Source organism: Myotis daubentonii, chromosome 10 (assembly GCF_963259705.1).
Source record: "Myotis daubentonii chromosome 10, mMyoDau2.1, whole genome shotgun sequence".
Classification (NCBI taxonomy): domain Eukaryota; kingdom Metazoa; phylum Chordata; class Mammalia; order Chiroptera; family Vespertilionidae; genus Myotis; species Myotis daubentonii.
This window is the reverse complement of record NC_081849.1, coordinates 37,970,291-37,988,506: the sequence shown is the minus strand read 5'-3', so window position 1 is coordinate 37,988,506 and position 18,216 is coordinate 37,970,291. Positions and strand designations below refer to the sequence as shown.

The 18,216-nt window shown below is 39.6% G+C and overlaps 1 protein-coding gene across 1 annotated transcript in view; it reads right to left on the bottom strand.

Moving 5' to 3' along the window:
• The window catches only part of CNTNAP2 (contactin associated protein 2), a 1,845,032-nt gene that overhangs the window by 190,586 nt on the left and 1,636,230 nt on the right, over positions 1-18,216 (bottom strand). The window contains exon 16 of the mRNA XM_059712082.1: positions 17,986-18,156. Within this exon, the coding sequence (XP_059568065.1) occupies positions 17,986-18,156 (171 nt within the window). The remainder of the gene's footprint in view (positions 1-17,985; positions 18,157-18,216) is intronic.

Genomic DNA, 18,216 nt, shown 5'->3' with positions numbered 1-18,216 from the left:
ATCAAGAATGAGGAAGCATCTGAGATTCATCCTACTTGCAACCAAACAAGGCAGCCTGCCATAGTTCCACAGATGCTGGCCGAAGACAGGAGACACATGGGGCAGACACAAAGGACTTTTTATTCACAGTGAACAGGCAACATGAACTTCTGGTCCACATGGGTTTCCCGTAGCCCCAATGGGGTATGTGAAGCAGCCCAGAAGGAGTTTGTATCAAGAATTCTGAACTTAGGGAACCACGGTCTTTTCAAAGGGCTGCCAGCAAACCTGCTCAACTGTTGCCCTGAGGAGACACATGAGCTTTATTATCTTGGTCAGAAAACAAATCTGCCCTCTGTTTTGTAGGAAAACACTATCTTCCAAGGCTGTCATCTATACATGGATCCTTAAAAGGGTATGAACAAAGTTATCAATGCTTCGTGCTCAGAAGTCAAGCAGAAATGGGAGAGACTCATGGAAATTTCCCCCCAACAATTAGCCACTCCCCATCTTTCCTTTGTGAGCTCACCCAATTTTGCCCAGGCATCTATGTGCTCCCACAGAATTTTATGTATCACGTAAGAATGGCCCCACACTAGGCCCGGAGGGTGAATTTGGATTTGTCTAAATCAAACGTGCCAATTCCATGCTCCTTGACAGTAAACTCATTAGGATGGGACATGTTATGCTCTCCTGGCCAATAAGACATGAGAGGAATTCTTGAGGGGGCCTTTTAGGACAAATTTCTTAGCTCATAAGAGAAATAGTCAGTCTCTTTCTGCCTTTTGGTCTTGAGTGAAGGTTGTGGTTCCTAATGTTGCTGAACCCACCTTGTAAATATCAGACACCAAGTAGAACATGGAGGTCAATGGGATGAACTTGGGTCTTTGGTGACATTGCTAAGTCCCTAAGTTATTCCTTTAGCCACCTCAAGATTCCTTATGAGAGAGATATGTTATTGTATAAGCCATTTTTTATTGCATTTGAATGCATCTTAACTGATATAGCGGAGGGTTTAGCAACCAGTATATTTGAGTATTCTAGTCTTTGGCTTTTCACCTTTTTGGGCCCCAATTTATTGGTTTCTGAAATAAGAAGTACAAGAGCTTTCCAGTTTCTGTGTACAAAATGCGTTTGAAACACTGAACTAAGTGATCTCTAAGCTTCCTTCAAATGCCATCATCCTATGATCTAATTTCCAAAAGATTCTAAGAGAAATAATAAAACTAAATACAGCTAAACTTAATGATAGTTTTTGATATTGCATCACTATAAGGAGAAAAGAGACATTAAAAGAAAAATGCATGAGGTGGCACACTGACATAGGAAACAAGTATAGATAACAGAAATTAACTTTGAATACACCTGGGTCATGACTTCCTCTGAGTGACAAAACACTGAACTGGACAGAACCATGGACAGCTCTTGGTATTTCGTCCTCCTCTCCTATTCATTCCAGCAGGTGGTGCTATTTGCTCTCATTCTAACTTAAGTCTCCTCAAACAAATCACTCTAGGCCTAATGTATTCAGTGACAAATTTAACAACTGACCAGAATAGTAGACTTTTGGGCTCTGAATTCTCCCAGCAGGTCAGATAACATTTAGACATCAGACTCAAAGTGTCAGTTGGCAGTAGCAGAAAATATTTGGTCATTCAATATAGCATAGGCAAAGAGAAAAGACAAGGAAAGAAAGCTACACACAGTAAGCACCGGCTAACACTGTTGCAGTTTCGATAATGATTTGTTCCTTCCGTTCTAAGATGAAGTTCAAGGATGGACAACTTCCAAAGGGATGTCTGCACAAAATCTCATTTAACCATACAACAAAACTGGTAATAGACAGTGCCGATAGTTTAGCCTCACTCTACAGTGAAGAATGCTATGAATATATATTGTTTGTTTGTTTTTTATGAAAAAAAGGGCTAAGTGTACATCAGGAGACAAAATAATTTATGCACCATGAGAGGGTTGTAAGACAAGGTAGGCAGGCTGAAAATGAGGTCACTGTGGGAGTCAGAGAAATAAGGTAGGGAGGAAGAAGCAAAGAGAATACCTATGTTCCCACCTTAGGCTAGTTGTTCCACCTGTGCCCTAGAAGCCATACCTTCTTCTCTACTCAAGGGCATCACTCCAGGAATTTCCCCTCGTCTACAGCATCAATCATTTTTGTATGTCTCTAATCCTAACAGCCACCACCACAAAAAACACTCTTCTTTTAACCTAGTATCTACTTTTCTTGCTCCCCTTTGTTGCCAATTCCTCATTAGCACTGCCTGAATTCTCCATATCTGTGTCTGCTCCTCTGTCTTTCTCTAACCACATCACCTGAAGCTTTCTCTGTCATTACATCTTGAAGCTGTTCTTGCCTCAGGGCCTTAGCGCTTTCTGTTCCCTTTACCCAGCTAACTCTATGGCTCCTCATGTACCTCTCTGTGCACAAGGCCTCATATTAGAGATTCCTTCCCTAAACATTCTATGTCAAATAGAAAACCCTTCTCTCAGCTGCCTTTCCCCCTTTATCCTGATTTTTTTGAATCACCATCTGGCACAATATGGATATGTGCTTCTGGCCTCACTAAAACAGAAGCATTTCTGTTTTGTTTATGTTTGCTACATCCTCAGTATGTGGAACCATGCCTGCACTCAACAATTTGTAAATAAATGAATGAATGAATCAAAGGAGGAATAGGAATATTCCTGCCAAAGAGGCCAAACAATTGTAATAGATACTCTAAAAAAAGAAATCCACACATTCTCCGAAGGTAACCCATAATTTAGCACACTAGCATATATAAGGAATGCTACCTTATATCCCACAAACATCTTGCCTAAGAACATAAGGTAACAATGTACAGGGTGGGTCCAAACTAGGTTTACAGTTGTTCTTATGGAAACTAATGCAATAGTTAATAAATAATATAAGAACAAACTCTGTGTTTCACGTGCTCACAACTGTAAACCTATGTTCCCCCACCCTGTATATTTTCTCTGTCTAAGAGCATGATACATTACTTATGTCTGTTTGAAATAAACTGCAGTAAATATTGTTTCAAAATATGTGCATTTAATAAGCAAAAGCTTGGCCTAGAAAACATCAGTGGAGCCAGTAGCAGAATTTTCTCTCATTTCTACATCTCATGCTATTTTCATCACTCTACTCTTAGGAACAAGAACATTGCTTGGGCCACAATTGTTCAAATTTTAGGAACAAGGACCTTGGATCATAATTTTTCAAATTCTAGCCTATACAAGAACATGCTGATGGAACATGCTGAAAATGAAGTATTTCCAGGATCTCCTCAGAGAGTTCTGATAAGTTGGGGCAGGACCGTGGAGTCTATCTTTGGTTAATGCCAGGTGACTCCAATCCAGGTGGCCCTGGAATCCCATCTAAGAAACACTGGGATTGACACATTTCCTTCTAGCAGGAAGGACTGAGGAATCTCTCTGGCTTCACTGTCACCAAGACAAAGATTTTCAAACTGTGTGGTAAAAAGTTTAACCTTGTCCAAAGAGAAATGTTATGTCTGAGAGGAGTATCTTTGTTTGCTTGAGAGCCCTGGGTCATGGCAGAGTCTGTGATGTGATATAGGGTGGGAGCTGGCCTCACCAGGGTGGTATTTGGGGTGGGTGGGGGCTGACCACCCCAGATAGACTGAGAATGTTATATAGGGTGAAGGTTTGGGTCACACAGTTCAAGCTCTTGTAAGTTGGGGCAGGACTCTGGAGTCTGTCTTTGGAGGAACTGGAAACTGAGGTCAGCTATGTGGGCTGCCAACCATTCCTATGTAATGGAGCCTGAATAAAGACTCTGAACACCAAGGATCATGGGAGTTGTCTTATTTGGCAGTCCCCTGTGGATACAGTCATAATCAATTCTGGGAAAGTAACATGTCTGTGACTCCACAGGAGGGGCACACCTGGAAGGTTGGCATCTGATACTTTTCCTAGTTTCTGCCCTCTGTGAACCTTCTCTAGTCTGATTTGAATCTGTCTTCTTTTCCTGTAATAACAGTAATCATGATTAAGTCCAGCCACCTTTGGTAAGTTTTGTGAATTTTTCCAGAGAATTATCAAAACTGAGGGTGGTTTTGGGGACTCCTTGAACTTGAAGTGGGTCTCAGAAGTGTATGCAAACTTGTGAGGGTTACAGTTTTTCTAAGTTTGCAGTTGGTCTAATTCTCTGCAAAACCAAATCAATCACTTCTGTTTAGAAGGGTGTGATGGAAGCCAGCAATGTTAAGACTAAAAGACTTCCTAGAATTGAGTCCAATTTCCAAACCCAGCTTCACCGCCTGCATAAGGAAATTGAGATGCTGACATCAGTGAGAACTAAGTACAGAGCTTCTGATATTCTGACCATACTGCACCACCTTTCAAATTACTCAGGGAAGAAAAATAACTTATTTTTTTCCTTTAGTACAGCTTTAGTTTGTGAATATAGAACTTTTTAGAGCCAAATATGCATATTCACACAAAAAACTCCATGTCAAACACATCTGAAAATGAACACTGGCAAGGAAAATTTATTTGAAGTCTTTTGGAAATTCTTCAAGGAAATGCCTGGAGCTTTAGAATCAATGTTATGGACTTATTTTTAAAACCTCTGGTATGTTGCTAACCTCTTGAGTATGAGAAATATTTCTCCATATGCATTTTGGCCTTTAAGCTTTTTATTACAGTGGAGAAAATAACTTCTCAAACAAAGGTATCCATGGAGAAAAGGAAGCAAAAGGGAGTTACTATTGGCCACATAGAAACAGAGAGCTTCTCTTTAAAATGCAAAGCCTTTCTAATTTCAGTTTCCTCCATGCATTTCACCAACTTCTGAGAATAGCTTAGTGAATATTAATGGACTTAGATGATTGAAAAAGGAAAAAGACAAAAACCTTTCCAAAATGACGTGTGGCTTGAAACAACACCTGTCCTCGGCGAGGTTTTAAATGTCCTCACATTTGGAATCAGTAGAGACTTGCTGGGCAGGGAGTGCCCAATTTAGAAGAGTAGATCCAAGTCCCAGATGGTGACTGAGAGGAGACAGCATTGGTGATAAAAGGAATTGCAGAAGCTGATTTAGAGAAATTGTGAGATTGGATGCCTACAGATTCTCCAGAGATGGAGAGGAAAGTGGATAAAAGAGGGGACGGACGTCAAAGAAGCTTTCCTCTGGACCATGTTAGATTGTGTGGCAAGATGAAAAGCACTCACGGAAGGAGATGTGCTTTGGAGGAGGACTAGGGGTAGTTTATGGGGTTGATTTCAGGTGATATCAGAGGAGAATGGACTTGGGATTTGGAGTCAAAAGGAGGTAGTAAAACCGGATGCTGAAACAGCTTGAATTGGGAAAAAAGCTGACAGGTGCTACTGTGGACCAAGTTAAAGCGCCTAAGGACACACCATACCAGTGAATTAATGAAATATAACTTCTAAATGACTGAGCACTGGCTGGCTATGCTTATGGGGACACTGATAATGGGTAAAAGCCAAAGGCAAGGTCTTAGGAGAAAAGAATAAGGCTTGGAAGGAGCAAACCTGCTTGTGAGAGCCAAGAGTGATTATCATAAGGACAATAGACAAGGAGACATCTGCTTCCTGGTTGCCATGACTGAGTTTCAGCCCAGCCTGTAGGTCCTATCAGAGGCTCTGCTTTTCTTTCTGTTTTGCAGCAAACTGTTTCTACCTAGCATATCCTTTCATTGCTACCTTGGTGTGATTTCAGATAAGACATTTCTAATAAAAAAAAAAAGTCCAATGGAAATCCCATATTCTACATGTTATGGACACAAAACAGAAAAAAAGAGATTTACGTACTCTGTTTTCCATTACAACACAGGGGTACTTCAACTACAGTGTATTAGCAATACTGAGCAAAAAGTGGAGAAAAAGTGAAACCAGGCCAACAGAGGTTTTAAATGGGGATGCAGAGAGATGTGAAAGAGCAGGAGCATCTCTTCCTCTTAACACGCTTCCTTAAACTGAGAAAGACTTCTATACAAGTTCCCTTTTCCCTGGACTCTCAGCAAGAGATGCATAACAAATATAAGTGATATTAGTTTTCTCTGACTGTGATTACTTAACTTTGTTCATTGTCTCCTATTTAGTAGGGGTGTTAGAAATGATGAGTTTTAGGTTGAATCTTAAAAATATGGGATCTCAGAATCCCAGTGTTGAAATGTCCTAGGATAAATGCTCAATTAACACTGCAGAAGAGTTAATAGACCCTGAAGCCATATATTTCCTCCTCTGAAAAAAGATGGAAACATTACTTCACAGTGTCCCTTATGGCTGTGCCAACCAATTTCCATTTGAACAAAGTATTCCTCTGGAAATGGAGAATATTAAATAATAATAACGATTCATCATAGAGTACTCTTCCTTTCCCCATATTTCTGATGATAATAATGAAGAACACAACTTTCCTGATTACATGGCACAAATAAATATTTTGCCTCCCTAGAGACTGAACACATGAAACACCTTAGAACAGCGGTTCTCAACCTGTGGGTCGCGAACAATGAAAACACATCCTGCATATCAGATATTTATATTATGATTCATAACAGTACCAAAATTACAGTTATGAAGTAGCAACGAAATCATTTTATGGTTGGGGGGTCACCACAACATGAGGAACTGTATTAAAGGGTCGTGGCATTAGGAAGGTTGAGAACCACTGCCTTAGAACTTTCTTTTTAGGGCCAGTTTGTATAAAGTTCAAACAACTATATTTACTTTTTTCCACAATTTGCTGAACTAATGGGACATGGTTTCTCTCTAAAATACCCCCTTTGAGAGTAGGTTTGAGCTACTTGCCAACCTCTCCCTCTGGTTGGTCTGACGTACCCTCAACAAGGTGAATGAATAGAATGACTGTGGGAACAGGGTCATCCAAGACCTGTGGTCTTCCCACAGGTCTTCCATTTCCATCACGTGCACCTTCCTGGCTGCATGAAGCTGTGGGATGTGAGCAAGCCTTAAAGCATGTGTGGAATGATGGTCTGAGAATGAGTGACAGGAAGCCAGTAGATTAGAATGAAAAAGTATCCTTTAACAGGTAAGCCCAACAGTAAGGGCTCATTGGTTAAATGGAACACTTGTCAGTCAAGATAGTGTGTTTCCCAATCTCTTCTAAACCATGTTCCCATATGTGACATAACAATCTAATTATCATCTCCAGATGCTGATATGCCCAGATGTAGCAGGCTGATGGGGAATAAAACAACCCCTGAAGACCTCAGATAAACATCTTCCCAGCCAATATAATTGTGCATTACATCCTGTAGGTTGTATAACAAAAACAATAGCTTTTTGTTGTGTTTTATAAATATGAAATTATGATTTTCCAAACTACGATGCTCTGCTGGAGATTCTGATATATTATTCTCTGCCCTAAGTTGAAAACAAACATCACTGTTGTGCAGTTTTTATAAATTTGACATGGAAATGTGTTTCTAAAATACCATTACATGAAACAAGTAGGTTAGAAACAGTACGTAGCATATGATCTCATATTGGTAAAAAATTATATAGAAGTGCATAGAAAAATGTTGGTTAAAGTGTATAAAAGAGTAGATCAAACATATTAGAATATGAGATTATAGCTGACTTCTTTAGCTTATTCTTTTTGCTTCTTTGGATTTTTAAATCATTCAAAATAAGCAATATTTGTATAATTTTAGAAAAAGTTATCATTCAATAATGTTCACTTCTTTTGTGAAGTTGGTGAGATTTTAAGAAACTGTGTTCTATAATTTTAACAAGTGTTTAATCAGAGGGGTTAATAAAAATGCAAAAATGGGGAATTTCATTTAAATTCAGAGAATGAAAGGGAATCAAAACCTTCCTTACTTCTTTCCTGGTTTTAAGATACCTGAGAAGATTAAAAAAAGAAAGAGTGGTCAAACTTCATCATAGAATATTGAACAGTATGTGAATTTTTTCCTATTAAAAATGGCTAAAAAGAAGGGCATGCTGTATTTCACAGTAAAATCCTCTCAGGTCCGAAGTGCCAGCATGTTCGGATGTTTAAACTGATGTCTACAGGATTGGGAAGCAAGATGAGCATAATTCAGTGTTATAATTACACTTGACAGATATACACTGTTTTATTATTCACTGGTTCTGGTTGCACTTCCCTAGAAAGACCCTGCAGAATACTAAATATCAACCACTCTTCAGAAAAAGTCATTTGGCATTCTCATCAGTCCTCATCAGAGGCATCAAATTCAGAGATGCAGAAAACCAAATCTGATCACTTAAACACTATGTGCAAAGGCAAGTAAAACACATGATTTCCTAAGAGGTCTGAAGTCCAGTTAGCTTCCTTCTGTTAAACTCTTAACTCAGCTATGTGATTGGGTCATTGCTTTAATGAAACATGTCCTGTGACTGGTCCCTGGGCTTTAGCTTTTCACTTCTTTTCAATTCCTCAAATGCTCCATGATCTCCCGCCTCTCCTTGCTTTTTGCCTAAGCTGTTTACTCTCTGGAAAAATGCCTTTATCGCATTTATTTGCCTTGAAGACAACTCACATGCTGCATCTTCTGGAAGCCTACCTCTAAGTCTTCAGTTGAGGTTAAAGCTTACTCCTTTTAGTTGCCATGACACCTGTGGCAGAGATTGCTAACTTTTCATGAGAAGTTTCTTTTCTTCTTCCCACAGTCACCCATAAAAGCAGCCATGTATCCAAGAGTTGCCTGACCCAGTCCCCCGTCCCCAGGCACCAAGGTGGAACGATGTGACTAGTTACCACCAATGGAATGAAAGCAAAAGAACAATGAGAAGGCTCTCCACCCTCCCCTTCTCTATGGGCCAACTGGACTTAGAAACTCAGAGGCGACAGGAGAAGGTGGACTCACAGCACAAAAGGAGCCTTGACCTTAAATCACTGTGTGGAAGGACTTCCTGATCAGAGCGTGCTGTTAGACTGCCACAGTCGCTGAAACCTGGGGTTTTCTTTGTCATGGCAGTTTCACTTATTCCTCAATAAGAATATTTCTGATTGACAAATCTCTCATGACCTTATCCTATTTTTAAGTTATTTATATGCTTAAAGAATTAACCAAAGGATCTTCTCCATCAGGCCACTGGAATTGTAAAGGGATGAGTTGTGCTGTAATGGCCTTACTCTGGTTCTAATACCAGCTCTGTATTAGAATATCATAATAGTAAAAAATATATAGGTTGTGTTATTATATTCAAATGAATTAGTGGAATCCTGTAATTCCTGGAACTATAAAGTTTTAGAGCAAAGAGAAGTGGCTTGGAGCCTTTAGACTGGTAAATGCTCTTGTGAATGTCCAAGCCTCTTTTACTAACCCACCAAGCTGTTGTACCAAAGAAAAGACAGGTAGCACTGTGCTTTGTATCTCCTAAAGGCAAACAAAAATGTCCTTATTGAGAAGTCTGTAAAGGACAAGCTCGGCATTCAGAAATCTGGGATGAAGTTCTTTGTTCTCTAAGATTTCTATTCTATTTGAATGGATTCCAGAGTCTAGAACCCAGGCCACAAGCTGACACCTGCAGCTCTACTTTTCGGCTACACTTTATAAGCAAGCAAGCCCTGGCCAGTGTGGCTCAGTTGGTTGGGCTTGTCCTGTGCACCAAAAGGTTGCTAGTTTGATTCCTGATCAGGGCACATGCCTGGGCTGTGGGCTCCATTCCCAGTAGAGGGAGTACAGGAGGCAGCGATCAATGTTTTGTTCTTATATCGATGTTTCTCTCTCATTCCCTATCTCTCTAAAAATCAAAAATACTTTTTTAAAAAAGCAAGTTCCTATGGCCAGCCATGGAATAGGAGCACTATTACAATGTTATGTCTACAGGAAAATAATAATAAAAACTCCAGGTTCTGAATAAGCTCTTACAACATAGTTCCTTGGTAAATAGAAAGGTACCTAAACTAGACAATTTTTTGAAAAGTAAAACATGAGTACTATAGAGACAGAATCAAGTCTTCCTTTCCTATTCAAGAAGAATATATTCCTATGACCCAAGTCCTATATCAGATGTCATGTAAGCCTTTATATTTTTCCTTGTCTCCTTAGAGTTCCTATAGTCATTGCTATTAAACATTATGTGGGTCCTGGCCAGGTAGCTCAGTAAGTTAGAGCATCATCTGTACACTCAAAGATTGTGGGTTCGATTCCCAGTCAGGGCACATACCTAGGTTGTGGGTTTGATCCTGGTCAGGGAACGTAGAGGAGGCAACCAAATGATTTTTCTCTTTCACATCAATGTTTCTCTCTCTCGCCTTTCCTCTTTCTCAGAATTTTCAGAAAGAGAAACTAAACAAACAATCCCATTTACCATTGCAACAAAGTATTTTAAGATCTTAGGAATAAACTTAACCAAGGAGGTAAAAGACTTGTACTCAGAAAACTATAAGATGTTGTAAAAAGAGATAGAGAAAGATATAAACAAGTGAAAGAATATACCATGTTTATGGATTGGTAGAATTAACATCAATAAAATGCCCATACTACCCAAAGCAATCTACAGATTCAAAGCAATTCCTATTAAATACTAATGGCATATTTCACAGATCTAGAACAAGTACTCCAAAAATTTATATGAAACCAAAAAAAAGACCCCAAATAGCCGCCCGTTCTTGAGAAAGAAGAACAAAGTTGGAGGAATCACAATACCAGATATCAAGTTATACTACAAAGCCACTGTAATAAAAACTGCCTGGTAGTGGTATAAGAACAGGCATATAGATCAATGGAACAGAATGGAGACCCCAGAAATTGACCCAAGCAATTACACTCAATTAATATTTGAAAAAGGAGGCAAGAACATAAAATGGAGTCAAGAGAGTCTCTTCAACAAATGGTGTTGGGATAATTAGACAGATACATGCAAAAAAAAAAAAAAGAAAGAAAGAAAGAAAAAAAGAAACTAGACTACCAAGTAAACCATACACAAGACTAAACTCAAAATGGATAAAAGACTTAAAATTAAGACATGAAACCATAAAAATCCTAGAAGAAACCGCAGGGTGCAAAATCTCAGACATCTCTCATGGCAATATGATACATCTAGGGCAAAGGAAACTAAGGAGAAAGTAAACAAATGGGACTACATAAAATATAAAGCTTCCACACAGCAGAAGAAACCATCAATAAAATGAAAAGAGAGTCCAATACATGGGAGAACATATTTGGCAATGATATATCTGATAAAGGGTTAATATCCAAAATATATAAGGAACTCATACAATTTAACAAAAGGAAGACAAACAATACAATTTAAAAATTGGCAAAGGACCTAAATAAACACTTTTCCAAAGCAGACATACAGATGGCCAAGAGACATATGAAAAAATGCTCAAAGTCATTGATCATCAGAGGGATGCAAATTAAAATGACAATGAGGTATCACCTCATACCTGTCAGAATGGCTATCATTAGCAAATCAACAAACGACAAGTGCCGGTGAGGATGTGGAGAAAAGGGAACCCTAGCACACTGTTGGTGGGAATGCAGACTGGTGTAGCCATTACGAAAAACAGTACGGAATTTTCTCAAAAAATTAAATATGGAACTGCCATTTGACCCAATGATCCCACTTCTAGGAATATATCCTAAGAGACCGGAAATACCGATCAGATAGAATGTATGCACCCCTATGTTCACAGCAGAACAATTTACAATAGCTAAGATCTGGAAACAGCCCAAGTGTTCATCAGTCATGAGTGGATAAAAAAGCTGTGGTACATTTACACTATGAAATACTATGCAGCAGTAAAAAAGAAGGATCTCTTGCCCTTTGAGACAGCATGGGGGGCCCGGAGAGTATTATGCTAAGCAAAATAAGCAGTAAGGGAAAGACAATATCCCGTGATCTCACTCATATGTGGAATCTAATGAACAAAATAAACAGATGAACAAAATAGATCCACAGACACAGAAGCACAGAACAGACTGTGGAATTTCAGAGGGAAGACAGAGGTGGGATGGTGGATGGGAAGAGATCAACAAAAGGGATCAACTTGTATGCATATATGTATAACCCATGGACACAGACAATAGGGTGGTAAAGGCCTGGGGCTGGGAACAGGGTTGGGCCAGAAGGGGTCAATGGGGAAAAAAAAGGACATATGTAATATTTTCAACATTAAAGATTTAATTAAAAAAACCCCATATCCTCAGGTGAGGATAAAAACAACTATCCTGTAATTTGAGCAAAATGCATGTTTAAAAGATAACTCCCTGAATTCATTTGTGAAATATATATTTTTTAAGGTTTCCAGTTGACATCAGTTGGCCAGTGCTTTGTCACATGGCTTTAATGTAGGTGTTTGATATCTTGTAAAAGCCTAGCACTGTTGTACTGTGGCTGTCTTTGGATGGCCTTTTGAGATAGTTCTGGTTTTGAGCTATTTCAAGTGATCTTCCCCAGTCACTTACTCAGTATATTCAAATGAAGCATCATTCTCTGATTTATTGTATCTCTTCTTCTTTTTTTTAAAATCAGCTTTGAATTAATTGGTCCCAAGTGTCATCCTTACTTGAATCAATTCTCCAGCATTAGTAACATCCACTGACTAACGATGACACTGACTTGTTCTTCCTGAAGTAGTTGTTTCTATAAAAACACCAAGCCTGCAGAGATGCTGTTAGCTTCTAGAATGACAGCTGTAGGGTCCCTAACCTGATTATAACTCCACATACATATTTCTACTGTTTCCATTAATCCACATGTTTATTACCGAGTAATACCTATATACCTTCTCCTGTCCTTGTCTCAGACAGGAATTATGAATTCAAGCTCCTTTAATCTCTGCTCCCCATAGAATACCTGCTGTTTTCCAGCTGGTCAGAGGCAGGCTGATTCTAGTGGTTGGTCTTTTTGACGTTTTAACATGCCATATTTTTGAAGAGAAAGATTCTGTGGCCTTCTCCACACAATAAATAATTCATGAAACATTAGAATCAGAGAAAATCACAAAATCAGAAAAAAACCTCTGAAAGTTTAGCATTTCTCTATAGTAATGACATAAAACATATACAGTCTTCAAACACCATGTGAAGATGCCCTTTAATGAGGATGCCCATTATTTTCTAGGCAATGCACTGAATTAATTGCCTTGTAGAAATTTTGTTGTTTTTAGGGAAAGGGAAGACTTCTGTCTTTTTTTTTAAAGAGAGAAGGAAGAAGGAAGAGAGAGAGAGAGAGAGAGAGAGAGAGAGAGAGAGAGAGAGAGAGAGAGAGAGAGAGAACAAAAATACATTGATGTGAGAGAGATACATCCATCGGTTACCTCTCGTACAGGCCTCTTTTGGGGATTGAATCCACAACCTAGGTATGTGCCCTGGCCAGGGATCGAACCCATGATCTTCAGTGCACAGGGCAATGACCCAATGAACTGAGCCACACCTGCCAGAGCTACTTCTGCCTTATATATGTTTTATAAATCAAGGTGCAATAAAAAATACTTTGTGTGGGCAGGATTTCAGTAGTGAGGTAGACTTCTAAAGGTACCCTTGGAATGTGGAGAAAGAAGAGCAGGACCACAGCTCTGTAGAGAGAGGTGACTCTATCTGGCCAGCATTAAGAGGAGTTCTCAACTGCTTCTAGAAATTTCCAAATCAGCAAACATGGGTGGATCAGTAGCATCTAAGGTAGCTTGGGCAATTTTTCCTATTAGAGGACAGTCTCCTTCTAACTCTAGGATACCTACACCATTTACTCAAATAACTGTTCCTTCAGTAAGGTTGACAAAGAAATCTGGGTAAATTCAATGTGACTTTATTATTTACCAATTGTTTGTATATCTTTTAACACTTAATAAAAACAAATATAGTAAATTGCTGTAACATAGCACAAATTTCATCTTGAATTTATATCTCTAAACATTTTTTGTCCATAATTAAAATTGAAAAGGTTTAAATCAAAAGCTGGAGAAATTTATTAAACATTTAAAAATTTACAATAGTGTTGCTACTCTGGTTTTAAAAATTTTTCTGAAGAGGTAATTTTTCCCTTATGTATTATAATGACCAAGTCAGAATCATTCGTTAGATTCTCAAATCTTTAATATAAATTAAACTCATAATTAGACTTGCAAAGTAGTAGAAACAATAGAATAAGTGAAATTTCTATTATGGAAGTGCTAAGTAGAAAGTTGGACAGTTGATGAGAAAAAAATCTATATTGATAATGTAAGTTGGATTGAGCAAGTGAGAGGAAAAATGTAGGTGCTAACACCTGATTTGTATTAATAAAAACTCAGTATATATAAAAAAGATAAAACATCCTACCTAATATCCCAAAGGCACAACAGGCCGGTGGAGTGGAATTAGGCATTCCTCATGCCTACATACGGTGAAGCTCTTTTAATAAAAAAAGCTGTCCTAATTCTGAAATAATGGAAGACAAATTGCCTCTAGTTTATTTCTTCTGATTCATCAGTTTCTATATATTGCAGAATGTTTTCTTCTCTTTCTCAAGCATGTGTATTACCGAAGGCTGCATCTTGGAAAATGAAAGTTGTTCCTTAATACCCTTTCTTTAGATTAGCAGGACATTAGACTGCTGCCTCCACATTTTTTGGGAGATATGCCTGCTAAATGCAAATGTTTTCTCTGAGACATCCTGATATTGGGAAAAGCTCAAACTCGGTCAATGTGGATGCTTGTGCTAACACATTTACAACATTTCTGGATGCTTTTCCTCAATATTTCCCAGTCAGTGAACATCCCCTTCAAAAATTTCTGCTGTGTCCTTGAAAGTCTCTTAAATTATTGAACAAAACATTATTGAATGAAAACACCACGGTTGCTATCATCAAACACTTTGGAATACTTCCTTCCTCTAATTAAAGGCTACCTAACAGTTGGCATTGCAACCCCTTTCCCCAGGGGCTGTCTGTACCTGGGGCTAGGGGGCAGTGGCTATCCTCTTCACCTGTTAGCACTTCTATTCTACGGCACCAGAGCCCCATTCAGCAATGTGCCCTCCTGTGACACACCCTCTCCCCATTCTTTTGCTATCATACTGTGACCCTGAGGACAGTAACACTTGGCTCACAGACTTCCCGACCACTCTGACCCTTGCCATTGCCACTAGGGGCCTCAACAGTGATGTGGGTGACCAGGCAACCAGCTCCCTGATGTTCTTAATAGCATTTTCAAACAACTGAAGTCCCACTTGCATGGCCAAATGATGCTTCTTCAATCCTCTTATCACCCAAATTGCTTTCCGGGGAAATCCTGACTTGCCCAAGCATGACCTCTCCTTCCACCTTTCACTCTATTCTTTGTCATCCTTTTGATCACCAGCCCAACAATTGTGGTGATCTCCTTCTGCAGCTAAATCTTCCATGGTCCTCCATTTAGACTAGCACCATACTCATTCACTTCCTTCACTCAATAAATGCCGACTCAGCAGCTGCCATGTGTCATGTGCTATTCTGGCCCGAGAGATACAATGGTACACACCCTTCCATATCCCTCGCCGCATCCATGTGTGATGTAGTCACACCTTCCTGATGTGTCTGGATTTAGAAAACTCTCAATAGAAGTTACGTATCCATACTGCTATTAATGTGATTATCTCCATTACTAGGTGAGGGTATTGGGTGGTCTTGTCTTCATCTTAGAAACTCCAGAATCCACCCCATTGCCTCTGACACAGTAGGCGCTCAGTAAGTGATGGCCTGATGATAGAAACATGGTTGTGATTATTATCTTGTTCAGAAAAGGGATATAGAGAAGTGTATAGAGCTCTCCTGAAACATTACTGGGGGCAAAATTGACAAAATTGAAGCTGTCCTACTTCCACACATCGTGAGAAGTCAAGGTTCTTTGGAAAAGACAAGAATACTTGGAAAAAGAAAAGGCAGCAGGAGAAAGAGGAAGACAAAATATGAGGAGGACTGACTGTATAAAATAAGCCATAGGTTGAGTCTGCAGGAGCTGAGCAGGGCAATTGAGGACTGGACACTATCGATGTCACTCATTCATGGGGTCACCAGGAGTCAGAGCTGACTCAATGGCCCATAACACATACAAGTAGAAGTACTGCTCTTTCTATTCCTGGTTTACCTTCTTTCCAACCCAGACAAAGGTTTACAAAGCATGGGGATATAAAGCAAGGACAGGTGAGTCCAAGTAATTCTGTAGAAAAGTATAAAATTACTCAAATATAGAATTGTCAATTTTCTTTTTTGCCATGAGATAATTCTGAAATACAATCCAACTAATGTGCAAGTCAGGAAATAATATGACTCTATTACTTCTAACTTTGGAAACTAAAACTCCCTTTTAAGTAATTACAATGCATAATTGATGAAAAGAGAGGAATCCTATTTATTTATTTAATTCTGGGGCTAGAATATCCTCAGTCTCCTTTTCAATCAGATCTGGCTCAGATTAGATCTACAACCAGCATCCCTGGAAAAATGATAAATTACAACTACTGCACTGAAATAAATACTTAATAAACATCTATACCCAATCATCATAACAATCCCCAGAAATTACCATTTTACAGATTAGAAAATTGGGATTCAAAGAGATGAAGCAATTTACCCAAGAATTAGGATTCATCCTGTGAATGCTAACTCCAAAGTCTGTACACTTCCTGCTACACCCATCCATCATTTCATACAAAGAATCCCATAGGATCTTAGCAGAAAGACGTTTTTCTCAGATTCCTTCTTTTAAAGACCAGAATGCATAATGAAAACTACAAAGTGAGAAAAATATTGCATCAGATATTTCTAGGACAAGGATTTGAGGTCACTGGACCAGGCAGAGCGGCATAAGCACTCAGATAAAGGGCACAGACTAGGAGGGAGGAGACTTTCTGATGTGGGCAGTGGGCACCAAGATTTTGTGTCTTGCTGATTTTGTGTTTTTCTAATCAGCCAGCAGATTCACCAAACTTGGAAGTCTGACGACTATAAATTCTTAAAGCTGTACTGTTGCCCCAATGAAGGAAGGGCCCTGGTATGATGAGGACGGCACTTCTCAGATGCAGAGAACCCCTGCCTCCCACAGATGGCATCCCCCCGTGTGACCTTGTGAGGGTCTTTGGGAGCCAAGGCAAGCTGAGCTGAGCTAGGGAGCATCTGTCCTTGCCCTGATTCTGTTAGTTTCTGTTTCCTTGGCTAAATAAATTCTGAACTGAAGGTGGTATAGGTATGGGATCTCTTCTGGAAAGCTGCAGGTGTAAAGTTTCATGACATTACTCAGTATGACTGTCCACGCTGCTTCACGAACTCACAGATGTTAAGTTTTATTATTCCTAATGCCTTTGTGTTTTTCCTCACTCTCTCATGCCTTATTCCTGGTTTCTTTATGAAATTCTCTATCTACTCTTCACCCTGTCTCCTTGGATAATAAACAAAAAGAAAATTTAAATATCCATTCTTTTCCAATTTTGTTAGGGCAATTCAACTTCTCCATCCCTTCCTTCCTTCCTTCCTTCCTTCCTTCCTTCCTTCCTTCCTTCCTTCCTTCCTTCCTTCCTTCCTTCCTCCCTCCCTCCCTCCCTCCCTCCTTCCTCCCTCCCTCCCTCCCTCCCTCCTTCCTCCCTCCCTCCCTCTCTCCCTCCTTCCTTCCTCCCTCCCTCCCTCCCTCCTTCCTTCCTTCCTCCCTCCCTCCCTCCCTTCCTTCCTGCCCTCCTTCCTGCCTTCCTTCCTGCCTTCTTTCCTGCCTTCCTTCTGCCTTCCTTCCTCCCTGCCCCCTCCATTTCTCCCTGCCTTCTAATTCTCTATAATTTTAATCTAAATACTCACTCTTCTTCCATACTGTTAGGGCAATTTATTTTCTCTTTCTTCTTTGAAGACCTTTGCATGGGAATCTCTGTAAGGGCCTGCCTGCGTCCTGTGAGCAACCCCAGGACAATAGTTCCTTCCTCACTTTGTGTATTTACCCTTCAGCACTGTTCCTGGGGCAAAGAAGCCCTTAATGTTTGACTCCAATGACATTATGCAGTCAGGGCCAGAGCCAGCATAGAATGAGCGACAAGAGTTGACAAAGATCTTATACTCACATTTCAGCTCGAGTTTGATGAAATCTGTGTTCCCCAGATTTTCCAGAAATACTCCCTGTGGAATTAATGTTTTGAAGTAGAAAGAAATGTCAGCACTGGTTTCCCCCTGGAAAGTCGAGAAGTGCAGATAGGATGACGGGTTTGGGAAAGAGGCAGCATTCCAATAATTCCCTGTGGGAAGAAAAGAGAAACATATGGGCCATTGACACTTTGATCATGGCAGTGACGAAG